The 14489-nt window shown below is 46.4% G+C and overlaps 2 protein-coding genes across 3 annotated transcripts in view; both read right to left on the bottom strand.

The window, feature by feature from the left end:
- Nucleotides 1–2979: 2979 nt before the first annotated feature.
- Nucleotides 2980–14489, bottom strand: part of LOC134341484 (NACHT, LRR and PYD domains-containing protein 14-like) — a 119683-nt gene continuing 108173 nt past the window's right edge. Inside the window, exons 13-17 of the mRNA XM_063039354.1 lie at nucleotides 5699–5706; nucleotides 4551–4637; nucleotides 4225–4395; nucleotides 3902–4069; nucleotides 2980–3737 (exon numbers count right to left, since the gene is read on the bottom strand). Of these exons, the coding sequence (XP_062895424.1) occupies nucleotides 3650–3737; nucleotides 3902–4069; nucleotides 4225–4395; nucleotides 4551–4637; nucleotides 5699–5706 (522 nt within the window). The 3' untranslated portion in view covers nucleotides 2980–3649. The remainder of the gene's footprint in view (nucleotides 3738–3901; nucleotides 4070–4224; nucleotides 4396–4550; nucleotides 4638–5698; nucleotides 5707–14489) is intronic.
- Nucleotides 6724–14480, bottom strand: LOC134341483 (NACHT, LRR and PYD domains-containing protein 3-like). Of its 2 annotated transcripts, none has more exons than XM_063039352.1 (2): nucleotides 14283–14480; nucleotides 6724–7425 (listed from the first exon to the last, which is right to left on the bottom strand). In XM_063039352.1, exon 2 carries the CDS (start codon nucleotides 7355–7357, stop codon nucleotides 6866–6868), a length of 492 nt encoding a protein of 163 aa, XP_062895422.1. In that variant the 5' UTR covers nucleotides 7358–7425; nucleotides 14283–14480; the 3' UTR covers nucleotides 6724–6865. The 2 variants fall into 2 exon arrangements, with proteins under 2 accessions (XP_062895422.1, XP_062895423.1); XM_063039353.1 differs by lacking the exon at nucleotides 14283–14480 and adding an exon at nucleotides 13037–14214.

Here is a 14489-nt window from a genome sequence, read left to right as displayed (position 1 = left end):
TGGATGTGGGGTGGGTAATTTCAATGAATGGATGTGGGATGGATAATTTCTATGAATGGATGTGGGATGGATAATTTATATGAATGGATGTGGGATGAATAATTTCTATGGTGGGAGAGTACAGGACCAGAGGACGCTGCCCCAGAATAGAGGAGCGTCTTTGTAGAACGCCGAACAGAATTAATTTCGTTAGCCAGAGAGTTGTGAATCTCTGTAGTTCTTTGCCACGGCCAACTGTGGAGACCAAGTCTTTATGTATATGTAAGACGGAAAGTGATAGATTCTTCATTGTGCAGATCATGGAAAGAGAAAGCAGGACACTGGGGCTGAAAGGAAAATTGAATCAGCCATGATAAAATGGTGGAGCAGTCTTGATGGGCGAACTGGATTAATTCTGCTCTTACTCGTGATGGCCTTACCTTCTTTCCGCTGACTATTAGTGGAACCTTCTCGTTAACTTTGGTATCAATATCTGCACATAAATCGCCCGCCATCTCTGTATGCAGTTACCTTTGAAAACACCTGGTGAACCCACCTCCATCACAGGATCAGGCAGCGCCTTTCAATTCACAAACACTTATTGGTTGTAAAGCTCAGCGTGTGTCGCCCAGGTGGTATCCCGGTAAATCTTCTCTTCACCCACTTTCACGTTTCCACCGTTTTTCCTAAACACAACATTTCAAGTGTGATCTAACCTGTGCGTTATAGATCTGCAACATTTTCTCACCACGTTTGACCTCGGTTCCCGACAAATGAAGGCCAGCACGCCTTCCTAACATTGCTCCCAACTTGTTCACAGTTCAGAGTACATTTATCATCAAACTGTCTACACAGAACACAGCCTTGAGATTCGTCTGCTTGCAGGCAGCCACAAAGCAAAGAACCTGGTTAAAGAAATCAAAAACACAGAGAACAAGACCACCAAATATGTGAAAGAACAAATTGCGCAAACCAACAGAAAGCTAGCAAAATAAAACGGGATATTCAAAATCAAAACGCAGAGTCCCCAAAATTGAGTCCACAGCCAGGAGCCGCAGAGCCGGGTGTAGCCGGTCCAGCAGCCGATGTCTGCCGCCACAGCCACTGACTCAGTCAGTTCAGGACTGTGTCAATGCTGCCGGCTACAGCGGCCAGTAGAGTTCCGAGCCGAAGCGCCTCGATTAAATAACGGAAATAGTAAAGCAGGTTCAATGCTGAGGGCACTAAGCATCACATTGCAGCCTAAAGTGAGTCCACAACCAAGAACCGCCAAGGCCATCGAACCTTGCAACATGGGGCCGAAAACCCTGCAGAAACGCCAAATCGTTCAGTTCGCCCAAAAAAAAACTCAAGAGGGAAATTTCAGGCGGCAATCGAAGGAGTTCAGAAGAAGAAGCAGTATATTTAGAAAAAATAGGAAAATCTGTACTTTGTACTGGCGCTGATGGTCCCTCTGTCTCTCCGCAGTGCTAAGTAAGAATCCAGTCACTAACCCTGTTTTCTGCCTCACATTCCACCTCCCAGAGTGAACCTCTTCACACATTTCCGGGGTGAGCTCCACGTGGCATCCCAGCTCCTCATCCCGTCCATGTCCCGTTGTAAACTCCAGTAACTTCCGACAGGAAATCCAACTTCCTTCGTGCCAGCGGACACTCACTAACCCACCCTTTCACTTCCTCATCCGGGTGTCTTATAAACATGACAAAGAGCAGAGCTCTCTGAACCAATCCCAGTGAAAATCCACTGGTCACCGACCTCCAGGCAGCATGTGTTACATCTACTAGCACACTGCGTAATCCATGGGCAGGTCAATTCTGTGTTCACCTGTGTTTGCCTGAATCTCATGGCTCGTGACGTGCAGAGGGAGATTAACTCTGTGTGTGATAGGACGGGGTGGAGGGATCTTCACACTCTGTCTGACCCCGGGAGTGTGTAATGGTACGATGTGGAGGGATCTTCACTCTGTGTCTGACCCCGGGAGTGTGTAATGGTACGATGTGGAGGGAGTTTCACTCCGTGTCTGACCCCGGGAGTGTGTGATGGTACAATGTGGAGGGAGATTCACTCTGTGTCTGACCCCGGGAGTGTGTGATGGGACGGTGTGGAGGGAGCTTCACTCTGTGCCTGACCCCGGGAGTGTGTGATGGGACGGTGTGGAGGGAGCTTCACTCTGTGCCTGACCCCGGGAGTGTGTGATGGGACGGTGTGGAGGGAGCTTCACTCTGTGCCTGACCCCGGGAGTGTGTGATGGGACGGTGTGGAGGGAGCTTCACTCTGTGCCTGACCCCGGGAGTGTGTGATGGGACGGTGCGGAGGGAGATTCACTCTGTGTCTGACCCCGGGAGTGTGTGATGGGACGGTGCGGAGGGAGATTCACTCTGTGTCTGACCCCGGGAGTGAGTGATGGGACGGTGTGGAGGGAGATTCACTCTGTGTCTGACCCCGGGAGTGAGTGATGGGACGGTGTGGAGGGAGATTCACTCTGTGTCTGACACCGGGAGTGAGTGATGGGACGGTGTGGAGGGAGATTCACTCTGTGTCTGACCCCGGGAGTGTGTGATGGGACGGTGTGGAGGGAGATTCACTCTGTGTCTGACCCCGGGAGTGTGTGATGGGACGGTGTGGAGGGAGTTTCACTCTGTGTCTGAACCCTGTGTCACTCCTTGTTTAATGCCGGTATTCCATCCCCCATCCCTCTCGGACTCGGGTCCTCAGTGGACTCACGACTGATATTAACCGTTTGCGATGTGGACCACGTCAATTTTAACAGACTAAGGGGGAGGGGAAGGATTTTAACTGTCTGCATGGGGCTGGAGAGGGACATTTAGCCAGGAAGGGGGTTGGGTGGAAAAACGATCCCGGAAACCCAGACTCTGCCAGTCCGACCTCCCTCAGCCTGGAGCTGAGACGCTACTGTGACAGTGTGAGGAGCTCCGACCCACCGTTGCAGTGCACAGGGTGCGGGGCGGGCGGGGAGGGCAGCAGAAGCCTCAGATAAAACTCAAGTCCGACACTAAGACAGGAAGTTACAGCGGTTTATTGATTTCATCATGACAAATGTAAATAAAACAATATGTGAGCTGCTGACGTGCGGGAATAAATAAGCTGCTCCTGACTCACTCACAGTCACACACAATTAACTGACCGGTGACAACGAGTGACAGGTTGAATAATCAGTCCCGTTTCTCACCGACACTCTGCATTGGGGAAAGGATGATTATAAAATCACAATTCAGGGCCGTGACCGGGATCGCTGCAGATCCAGGGTCACTGCCGAGGTATTTGTCAATTTAACATCATTATATCGGCCAGACTGCCGAATGCCCCGTCCTCAGCAAAGGGAGCAAAAGGATTCTGTCCCGGGATAATCCCACCTCGGGAAACTGGTGTCCGAGAATGAACCCATGTCCCCCAAAGATCTTCCTGTCTGTGTAATTCCTGGGGTCTCACGTGGGGGAAGTCGCGCCACTGGACAACAGGCGGAAATACGTCACTGAGGGACCGCTTCCGATGTCACAGAGGGCAAGATTGGAGCCAGATCCGTTACAACCGTTGGGAATTAAACCTGGAGTGCGGACATTAAAGGTAAGGGCGGGAGTTAAAGGGCAGGCCGAAGAATCGGCCGAAATGTCCCCATCCCGCGGGCGGGGATGTTCACACATTCAGATGTTCACACGGTCACTGTCAGTCCGGGTCTGGGTTCCTGCAGAGATCTCAGTTCCTTCTCCCCTGTCCGACTGAATCGATTCTTCTCCAGGCTGAAACAGATGGGAGAATAAAGATGAAATAAACATATTACACAACAGTGTCAGTAACAGGGGACTGGGTTTAATGGTTCAACAACACTCACAGACAAATATCACCAGAAAACCCGCGGATCCGCTGATATTTTATCACATTGAACACTAGCACTAACACTCACTCGATCCGCTCCAGACTCGAGAGGGTCAGTATGAGGCGGCGGAGAGCAGGGACAGATCGGTCAGTGAGAGAGTTTGTTCCCAGGTCCAGCTCCATCAGTGATGGGTTTGTACTGAGAGCGGAAACGAGATCATCGACACCAGAATCTGTGAGACCGACATCCCTGAGCCTGGAGATGAGAGAGAGTGAGGGTGAGGGACACAGAGAGACAGGAGACGGTACAAATCCCCAGTGTTTATCAGTAACACAATTACTGATCACATTAATGTTCAGTATCAGACACCCGGTGACTATAAACACAATCTCCCACAGTCTGGTACTTACCGCAGTTTCTGTATTTTACACTCCGGGTTCCTCAGAGCCGCAGACACCAGTTTCACTCCTGAATCTCCCAGTTTATTATGACTCAGGTCCAGTTCCGTCAGTGATTGGTTTGTAGTGAGAGCGGAGACGAGATCCCCGGCACCAGAATCTGTGAGACCGACATTCATCAGCCTGGAGATGAGAGAGAGTGAGGGTGAAGGACACAGAGAGACAGGAGACGGTACAAATCCCCAGTGTTTATCAGTAACACAATTACTGATCACATTAATGTTCAGTATTAGACACCCAGTGACTATAAACACAATCTCCCACAGTCTGGTACTTACCGCAGTTTCTCTATTTTACACTCCGGGTTCCTCAGAGCCGCAGACACCAGTTTCACTCCCGAGTCTCCCAGTTTATTCTCCCCAAGTCTAAACATGAACAGACAAATTGATGAACGAAGTGATTAAAACCGTGGGTCTGAGGGAATTTCTCTCACTGGGATATTTCAGGAAACTTTAAACCCTCCAGTAAGTCACTGATCGGAGTTCCCATCACTGTCAATGTCCCTCACTGCCCAGCTCCAGGGTATTCACCGAATGTCAGTAATTTAGTCTGTCGGTGTGACCCTGTAAACTCCACATATTCTGTCCCATTTCCTGATGGGTAGAATACTGTTACTGACTAAGAGGGTTGGAATGTCCCACAGTGAGGAAGATTTGTGAATGAGAAACTGTCGATGGGAGATGGTGGAAGAATCCCAGTCGAGCAAAAGGGATAGGAATACCGAACCTGCAGGATGAAGGGTAATGGGGAACAAAGGTCTACCAGGAGGAATGGGAATGGTGAAGAGAGAAACCAAAGAAAGGAAGGGGATGGAGATCAGATATCCCACAAGAGGAAGGGGATGGGGAAGAGAGATCCCATAGGAGGATGGGGGATGAGGAAGATGGATCCGACAGGTGGAAGGGGAATGAGAATGAGAGATCCCACAGGAGGATACCGATGGGAAAGATAATCCTACATGACGAGAGGATGCAGAAATCGATTGTACAGTCAGGAGAGGAGATGCCCAAATTGTATCTGGGTATTTGGTAGTGAGCAAAGTCACACAGGAGGATTGATGCTGATATCACACATGGGGAAGGGCAGGGGAGGACAATATTACAATGGTACTTCTCTCCATCTTCCCGGGACAGTCCACGGACGGTCTCGTATCCCTCGCCGGGAAGGGGGTGTGAATCTCCGACCCTCTTTGCTGCAGTCTGTGTTGGGTTGGGTGTCAGTAACAGTAAGAAGGAACATTGTCTCTAACACCCTTCACAAGGAACCACAGAACCCTCCTGTCCTTGGAGAAATATCGGCCGATCCCCTGGGCATTTGTCACAATTCTTCACAATTTGATTTGCTACAGTTTTACCCAAATTCCTTTACATTGAAACAACACAATGGAACAGTTTCACAGTTCAGAGTGAGAGATAAATCAAGTTACCTCAACTCCTGGCACTTGTGCAGCCCGGGTCCCAGCCGCTGGATTCCTTCACACTGAATGTGGCAGCCCTCCAGGTCGAGGTGTTTTATTGTATCACAGAGACCGATGACATGAGACAGGACTGCGCAGTCAACCAGCGTCAGTGTCATTCCACGGAATGAAAGTATTTCTACAGATCCCAGTGTGGCCTGAGCCAGTCCACTATTCTGAGACTCAAACAGGTAGTGCAATGTGTTCAGGAGGCTTCTTTTACTATCTTCACTCTCTATAATTTCAGACTGGCGTTTAACGTCGTCCTTCACCCAGTCAATCACCCGGCAGATTGTTTGATGAGGAAATGGACCCAGAAACTCCTCCAGGCCCCCTAGCTGTCATTGGGGAGGAGAGACCAACAACAAAACGGAGAAATACCTCAAATCGACCGTCTGTCATTTTGTGGGCTTCAGTGAGGAATTTTAGGATATCCTCGGGATGTAGAGTCAGGAATTGTGCGACTGCAGCTACAAACTCTTGCATGGTGAGGTGTGGGAATGTGTAAACTACGCTCTGGGCAGAATCCTCTCTCTCCAAAAGCTCCATCAGGAACCCGGAAGGCTGCAGATTGTAGTGGATCAAATCTCCATCTGTAAATACAATCTTCTTATCGGACACTCCTCTGAAGGCCATCTGACCAACCCTGAGTAACACATGACGGGGGTTCTCAACCTCACGACCGTGGTTTTTCAGGATGTTGTAAATATAGTAGGACCAGATTTGGGTCATGGTCTTGGGAAATCGCTGTGGGTCCATGTCTTTTTGTGTGAATAATGGACCCAGTGCCAGTACGAGGATCAGGCAGTAGGAGGGGTTGTAGCTCATGGTGTACAGGATCTCGTTCTCCCTCACGTGTTTGAAAACAGCTTCTGCCACTGTCCGATCATCAAAATGCCTGACGAAATATTCCTTCCGTTCCTCACCAACAAATCCCAGGATTTCAGCCCAGATACCGATCTCTGCCTTTTCCAATAAATGTAACGCAGTGGGACGGGTGGTCACCAGCACTGAACACCCTGGGAGCAGCTTGTGCTGGATTAAACTGTACACAATGTCAGACACTTCACACCAGCTCTGGGGATCTGGGCACCGGTGCTTGGGTTCTGTATCTCTCCGACTGTCAGCAAAATCGATTCAGTGCTTGAATTCATCCAAACCATCGAATATAAACAGCAATCGCTCTGGGTTCTTCCAGACCTCTCTCAGGGAATTCCTAAAGTAAGGATATTGATCAAGAATCAGCTCCCTCAGGTTTGTCCTCTGGTTAATGGCATTTAAGTCCCGGAATTTGAAACTGAAGACAATCTGGAATTGCTGGTATATTTTCCCCGTGGCCCAGTCATAAACAATCTTTCGTACCATTGTTGTTTTTCCGATCCCTGACACTCCGGCCACTGCTGCTGAACTCCCAGAATTGGATTTATTCCCAGAAAAGCTGCTCTGGAAGAACTGATCCGTCCGGATTTTTTCCAGCTTTCCGCAGAGATGCATCTCTCTCCACTCCTCGTGGTCTCTGCCTCTTGCCAGCAGCTCATGTTCCACCAGTCTCCGATCTCGAACAGTAGAAATGACCGTGAGCTCAGCGTATCGATCAACCAGCTGGAAAACCTTCACCTTCTCCCTCATCAGGATCGTGTTCACTCTCAGTGTTTCAGTTTGTACCCACAGAGTCTCCTTGTGTTTCTGTTGAACATCTTCCATGGGAAAAATAAAATGATCACCACATTACACTTGTAAACAACAGTTTCAGATGGATTTTTCATACTCTGCACTAGTATTGCAGGAATTCAAAGTTTCTATGGATGACAGTGTGGACAATAAATCCTGGTTCATGGACAATGGACACGGTGGTATTCAATGACCAAGAAAAGATCTGACTTGTACAATATGATATTCAGCGAGCAATGACGGTAGAATTTCCCTCTGATATTTTATTATGTCCTACTACCCACATAATGGCAGATGTGATTTTCCAGAGACTCTTTCTGGCAGCCAGGCATTCTTTAAAGATCATCACTAATGTCTCCACAATTTCGTTCATAAGAACCCCTTCCTGATCAGTGTAGAAACACAGAGAGTGAGGGTGGACAGTGAGGGACATTGACAGTGATGGGAACAAGCCCCTTCCTGAGAGTGGCGAATATTGAATCGGATTTCTTAACTTGGGCGCTGATTTCCTTGGACCATATGGCACTTTAATGGGTCATAAGACATCGGAACAGAATTATGGAATTCCATCATGGCTGATTCCGGATCCCACTCAACCCCATACACCTGCCTTCTACCCATATCCTTTGATGCCCAGACCGATCAGGAAACGATGAACTTTCTTATCCCCCTTCTAATTCCTGGATCCATAGTAATTAGTTTTAACATATTCACCAGTGATAGGTTAGATTCCCAACTCTTGGCAATTAACGTAACAAACAATTAATATCAGTGCAAGTAACAAATCTGAGGCGACATCTCAATCAAAGCATCTACTTTTTTGAAGAAAATCTCATTCTGTTTAACCGTGAAGTTGAATCCAACTTATAAACGAACTTAGTCCCTTCGTTGCAGAAAGGGAGTGACCACTTTGATTCAGCAACACCGAGCAGTCAACAGGAGATAAATCACACAGAGTTGTTAATGTGCTGTAGGAGCAGAGGATTTTGATTTCCCCAACACGAACATGAATTGCCTGATATTTACGGCTTGGGAGGGTGCAAGTTTTAAAGTGTGTTGAAGAAAAGTTACTTTGAAAAAGGCCCGTGGACAGTCATGCCAGACAAGGGCAGATTTGGTCCTGTTCTATTCATTAACGTAGCAGAGTGTGTCGTTTAAGCATTTTAAATATGCTGATAATGAAGCTGAGCTTCATAGTAGTTATGGAAAGGAGAAAAAGTGGTTTGGATATAGATATCGAAGTAGGGGAGGGATAATTTCGATTGCATACAACAGCACTGAGAGCATGTGACATGCTGATGATTTAAAAAAATGCAAAAACACTTTGAATATATTACAGGCAACAGAGGTTGAGTGGATCACTGCCAAGAGTATATGGGACTTCAGTTGATGAGGAAACCTCCAGGGGTGTATGCAGGGTTCAAAGATGTACCGAGACATTCTGGGAAGTGCGAGGTGCTTCACAGGGTGTTAAGATCCAGCCAGGGTTTTGGGCAGTTTTATGGTGCATCAGGGCACAACCAGAGGTACGTGCAGTCCAAGGTCGTAATGTGGATTAGATGAAGTATAGTTTAATATTCGTGCAAATTATACTGGGTGGGACTCGGGCTGAAAGAACTGCTTTACTATGTTTGGAGATACGGCACAGTAACAGCCCCTTCCAGCCCATGTGCCCACACAGCCTAGTTACACCGATGTGACCAATTAACCTACTGACTTGTACATCTGGGCATGGACTGATTCAGAATAGTCAGCTGGCTTCGTCTGTGTGGGACATTTCTAACCAATCTTATAGAGTTCTTTGAGGAAGTTACAAGGAAAATTGATGAAGGCAAGGCAATGAATGTTGTCCACATAGATTTTATTAAGGCATTTGACAAGGTCCTACATGGGAGGTTGGTCAAGAAGGTGCAGTAACTCGGCATTCAAGATGAGTTGGTAAACTGGATTAGATGCTGGCTTTCAGGGATAAGCCTGAATGTGGTAGTCGATGGTTGTCTCTATGACTGAGACCTGTTACGTCAGTGCTGCAGGGATCGGTGTTTGGTCTGCTGTTGTTTGTCATCAATAATAACAATCTGGAAGATAACGTGGTTAACTGGGTCAGCAAAATTGCAGATGACATCAAGATTAGGACAGCGAGGAAGCCTATTATGATTTGCAGTGGGATCTGGACCAGGTGCAAAATTGGCTGGAAAATGGCAGATGGGATTTAACACAAACAAGTGTGAGGTGTTGCATTTTGGTAGGACGGTTCAGCATTGAGAAGTGTGGTAGAACAAAGGGATCTGGGAATATAGGTCCATATTTCATTGAAAATGGTGTCACAGGTAGAATTGAATTGAACTGACATTATTACTTACATCCTTCATATACATGAATAACATCTTTATGTTGAGTTTCCGTCTAAATGTGCAATATGTGATTTATAGTAATTTAGAATAAATAGTATGTATAACAGGACAGTCAATATAACATAGCAATACAATTGTCTCAACATGAGTTAATCAGTCTGATAGCCTGGTGGAAGAAGCTGTCCTGGAGCCTGTTGGTCCAGGCTTTTATGCTGTGGTACCTTTTCCCGGATGGTAGCAGCTGGAAGAATTTGTGCTTGGTGTGACTCAGGACCCCAATGATCCTTAGGGCCCTTTTTACACACCTGTCTTCGTAAATGTCCTGAATAGTGGAAAATTCACAACTACAGATGCGCTGGGCTGTCCACACCACTCTTTGCAATGTCTTGCGATTAAGGGAAGTACAGTTCCCATACCAGGCAGTGATGCAGCCAGTCAGGATGCTCTCAATTGTGCCCCTGTAGAAGGTTCTGAGGATTTGGAAGCCCACACCAGACTTCATTAACCGCCTGAGGTGAAAGAGGCGCTGTTGTGCCTTTTAAGCCACACAGCCGGTAAATACAAACCACGTGAGATCTTCGGTGATGTTTACAAGATCAGAAGACAAAGGAGCAGAAGTAGGCCATTCGGCCCATCGAGTCTGCTCCACCACTCCACCATGAGCCAAACTATTCTCCCATCTAGTTCCAATTCCCGGCTTTTTCCCCATATCCCTTGATACACTGACTAAATAGATACCTATCAATCTCCTCCTTAAACACCCTCAATGATTGGTCCTCCACAGCTGTATGTGGCAACGAATTCCATAAATCCACGACCCTCTGGCTAAAAAAAAAAATCTCCTCATCTCTGTTTTAACTGGGTACCCTCTAATTCTAAGACTGTGGCCTTTTGTCCTGGACTCATCCACCAAGGGAAACAGCCTTTCCACACCTACTCTCTCCAACCCTTTTAACATGCAAAATGTTTCTATGAGATCCCCTCTCATTCTTCTATACTCTAATGAATACAGTCTAAGAGCTGACAAATGCTCCTCATTTGTTAGCCCCTGCATTCCAGGAATCATCCTTGTAAATCTTCTCTGAACTCTCTCCAACATTAGAACATCTCTTCTAAGGCATTCAGTATTCCAAATGAGGTCTCACTAATGCCCCATAGAGCCTCATCAACACCTCCTTACTCTTATACACTATTCCTCTTGAAATGAATGCCAACATAGCATTCGCTTTCCTTAACGCCGATCCAACTTGGTGGTTAACCTTTAGGGTATACTGCACGAGGACCCCCAAGTCCCTTTCCACTTCCGACTTTTGAATTTTCTTCCCTTCTAAATAATGATCTGCCGATTTTTTTACCAAAATGTACAACCGTACTTTTCTCAACATTGTATCTCATCTGCCATTTCTTTGCCCACTGTCCTAATCTGACCAAGTCTCTCTGCAACCTTCCCGTTTCTTCAACTCTTCCTGCTCCTCCACCTATCTTGGTGTCATCCGCAAAGTTAGCCACAAAACAATTTAATCCATAATCTAAATCATTGATATACATTGTGAAAAGTAGCGGCCCCAACACTGACCCGTCCGGAACACCACTAGTAACCGGAAACCAATCAGAGTAGGATCCCTTCATTCCCACCCTTTGCTTTCTGCCTGTCAGCCAGTGTTCCACCCATTCCAAGATCTTTCATGTAGTTCCTTGGCTCTCATCATATTAAGCAGCCTCCTATGCTGCACCTTTTGGAAGGCCTTTTGAAAATCCAAATACACAACATCCACAGCCTCTCCCTTGTCAATCTTATTTGAGATTACCTCAAAAAATTCCAATATTTTGGTGAGGCAGGAAATTCCCTTCAAGAAACCATGCTGGCTTCGGCCTATCTTGTCATGCACCTCGAGCTATTTCATAGCCTCGTCTTTGAGGATCGACTGCAATAAATTTCCAACTACCGATGTCAGACTAATCGGTCTGCAATTTTCTTTTTGCTGCCTCCCTCCTTTCTTAAACAGCGAACTACAGTTGCAACCTTCCAGTCCTCTGGAACCATGCCAGAGTCTATTGATTCCTGGAAGATCATTTCCAATGCCTCCACAATCTCCAAAGCCACCATCTTCAGAACCCGTGTGTGCACCTCATCCAGACCAGCAGACTTATCTATTCTTAGTCCATTTAGCTTTCCAAGCACTTTCTCTCTAGTTATCTTGACTGTATCTAATTCTAATCCCTGAGACCTCTGGCTATGAGGTATGTTGCTAATGTCTTCCACGGTGAAGACTGATGCAAAATACTCATTTTTTTCCCTCTGCCATCTCTTTGTTACCCAATATAACTTCTCCAGCATCACTTTCAATCTGTTCTATATCTACCCATGTCAATCTTTTACTCTTCATATATTTTAAAAAAACCTCTTAGTATCCTTTTTATGTTAATTGCCAATTTCCTTTCATAATTCATCTTTTCTTTCCTAATGACTTCCTTAGTTTCCTTCTGTAAGTTTTCAAAAGTCATCCAGTCCTCAGTTTTCCTATTAAGTTTTGCTTCCTTGTACGCCATCTCTTTTGCTTTTATTTTTGCCTTAACCTCTCTCGTTAGCCACATTTGTGCCGTTTTTCCATTCATGATTTTCTTTTTTTTTTGGAATATATTTTCCTGCAATTTTCTTATTTCTTGTAGGAATTTCATCCAATTCCGCACTACCGTCCCTCCATCTATCTCACTTTTCCAATCGACTTGGGCCAGTTTCTCTCTCATACCACAGTAATTTCATTATTCCACTGAAATACCGATACATCTGATACCAGCTTCTCCTTTTCAAATTTGAAACTGAACTCAATCACATTATGATCACTACTTCCAAGGAGTTCCATTACCTCCAGCTCCCTAATCGCCTCAGGTTCATTACACAGCACCCAATCCAAAACAGCCGATTCCCTGGTGGACTTATGGACAGGCTGCTCCAAAAAGCCATCCTGTAGGCATTCTACAAACTCCCTCTCCTGACATCCAGTATCTTCCTGACTTTCTCGATACACTTTCATATTAAAATCCCCCATTATTATCTTGACATTTTCCTTCTGATGCGCTTTATCTATTTCCAGCTGCAACTGGTAGTCCACATCCCAGCTGCTGTTTGGAGGCCTGTATATAACTGCTATTAGTGTCTTTTTACCCTTGCCATTTCTTAGCTCAACCATAAGGTTTCTACCTCTTCTGATCCTATGTCCTTTCTTTCCAGTGATTTGATATCGTTGCTTACCATCAGGGCCGCGCCACCCCCTTTACCTACCTTCCTATCTTTCCTATACACTGTGTATCCTTGGACATTCAGCTCCCAATCACATCCATCATTTAGCCATGACTCGGTGATGGCCACAATGTCATATCTTTTAACCTGCAGCTGTAAAACAATGTCATCCACTTTATTTCTAAAGCTGCGTGCATTTAAGTACAGTACATTTAGATCAGTATCTGTTACCGATTTCGCTCTATTCCTATTGCAAACTATCCTATCTATTCACCTGTATGTCATTCTTTCTTGCCATCTTTGGTGTACAGTATCTTTGACTTATTTCTATTTTCCTCTTCCTCGACTCTAACACCCTGGTTTCCTTCCCCTTGCCAACTTAGTTTAAACCCTCCCTAACAGCTATATTAAGCAATCCCACCAGGATATTAGTACCCTTTGAGTTCAGCTGTATCCCATCGTTTTCGTATAAGTCATACCTCCGCCAAAATAGATCCCAATGATCCAAGAATTTGAAGCCCTGCCCCCTGCACCAGTTACTTAGCCACACATTCATCTGCTTAATTCTGCTATTCTTATCTTCATTAGTGCGTGGCTCAGGCAGCAATCCTGAGATCATTACTCTGGAGGTCCGGCTTTTAAATTTTCTTCCTAGCTCCCAGTAATATTCCTCCAGGATCTCCTCTCTTTTTCTGTCTATGTTATTGGTACCTATATGTCCCAAGACTTCTGGCTGCTCGCCCTCTCTCCTCAGAATACTCTGGACCTGATCTGAGACATCCCGTACCCTGGCACCAGGGAGGCAACACACCATCCGGGTATCCTTGTCCGGCTCGCAGAGTCTCTTGTCTGTTCACCTCACTATGGAATCCCCTATAACTACTGCATTTCTCCTTGCTCTCTTGATCACGGCACTGGGCAGAGGGCCAGAGTCCCATTCGCTGTGGTCTTCCTCTGTCAGGTCAACCTCTCCAACAGTATCTAAAACGATATGTCGATTTCTGAGGGGGGGGGGCTGTCACAGAGGTGCTATCCACTATCTCTCTATAGGTATTATCAATCACCTCCTCACTTTCCCTAATTAGCTGAAGGTCATCAAGTTGCAGCTCCGGATGCCTAACGCGGTCCTTAAGGAGCTTCATCTCAATGCACCTGGTGCAGATGTAATCCTTGGGGAGGCTGGGAGTCTCCCAGGGTCCCTACATCTGGCACTCCAAGCACAACACTGATCCTAGATGCATACTTCTATTGCTACTGTTATTACTAAATAAATAAACCTGTAACTTACCCCTTTACTATGGGACTCAATGGTCGCAGGAAGCCTCTTCCCGTTTCCGCCTAAGCCGGTTGAGCCAAAGCCCTATCACTTTGCACCCTCTCACTCCGCGCTGTGAGGTCATGCGCTGCGCAGTTGTGTCTTTTTTATCCCAAGTAGCTGAAAAAATCGGAATTTTCTCCCGAAAAACGGCGACTTACTCCGCTGCCTGCTTGCTGT

Source organism: Mobula hypostoma, unplaced genomic scaffold, assembly GCF_963921235.1.
Source record: "Mobula hypostoma unplaced genomic scaffold, sMobHyp1.1 scaffold_69, whole genome shotgun sequence".
Taxonomy (NCBI): domain Eukaryota; kingdom Metazoa; phylum Chordata; class Chondrichthyes; order Myliobatiformes; family Myliobatidae; genus Mobula; species Mobula hypostoma.
The sequence above is the reverse complement of the archived record's forward strand: the minus strand, read 5'-3'. Positions and strand labels throughout refer to the sequence as shown.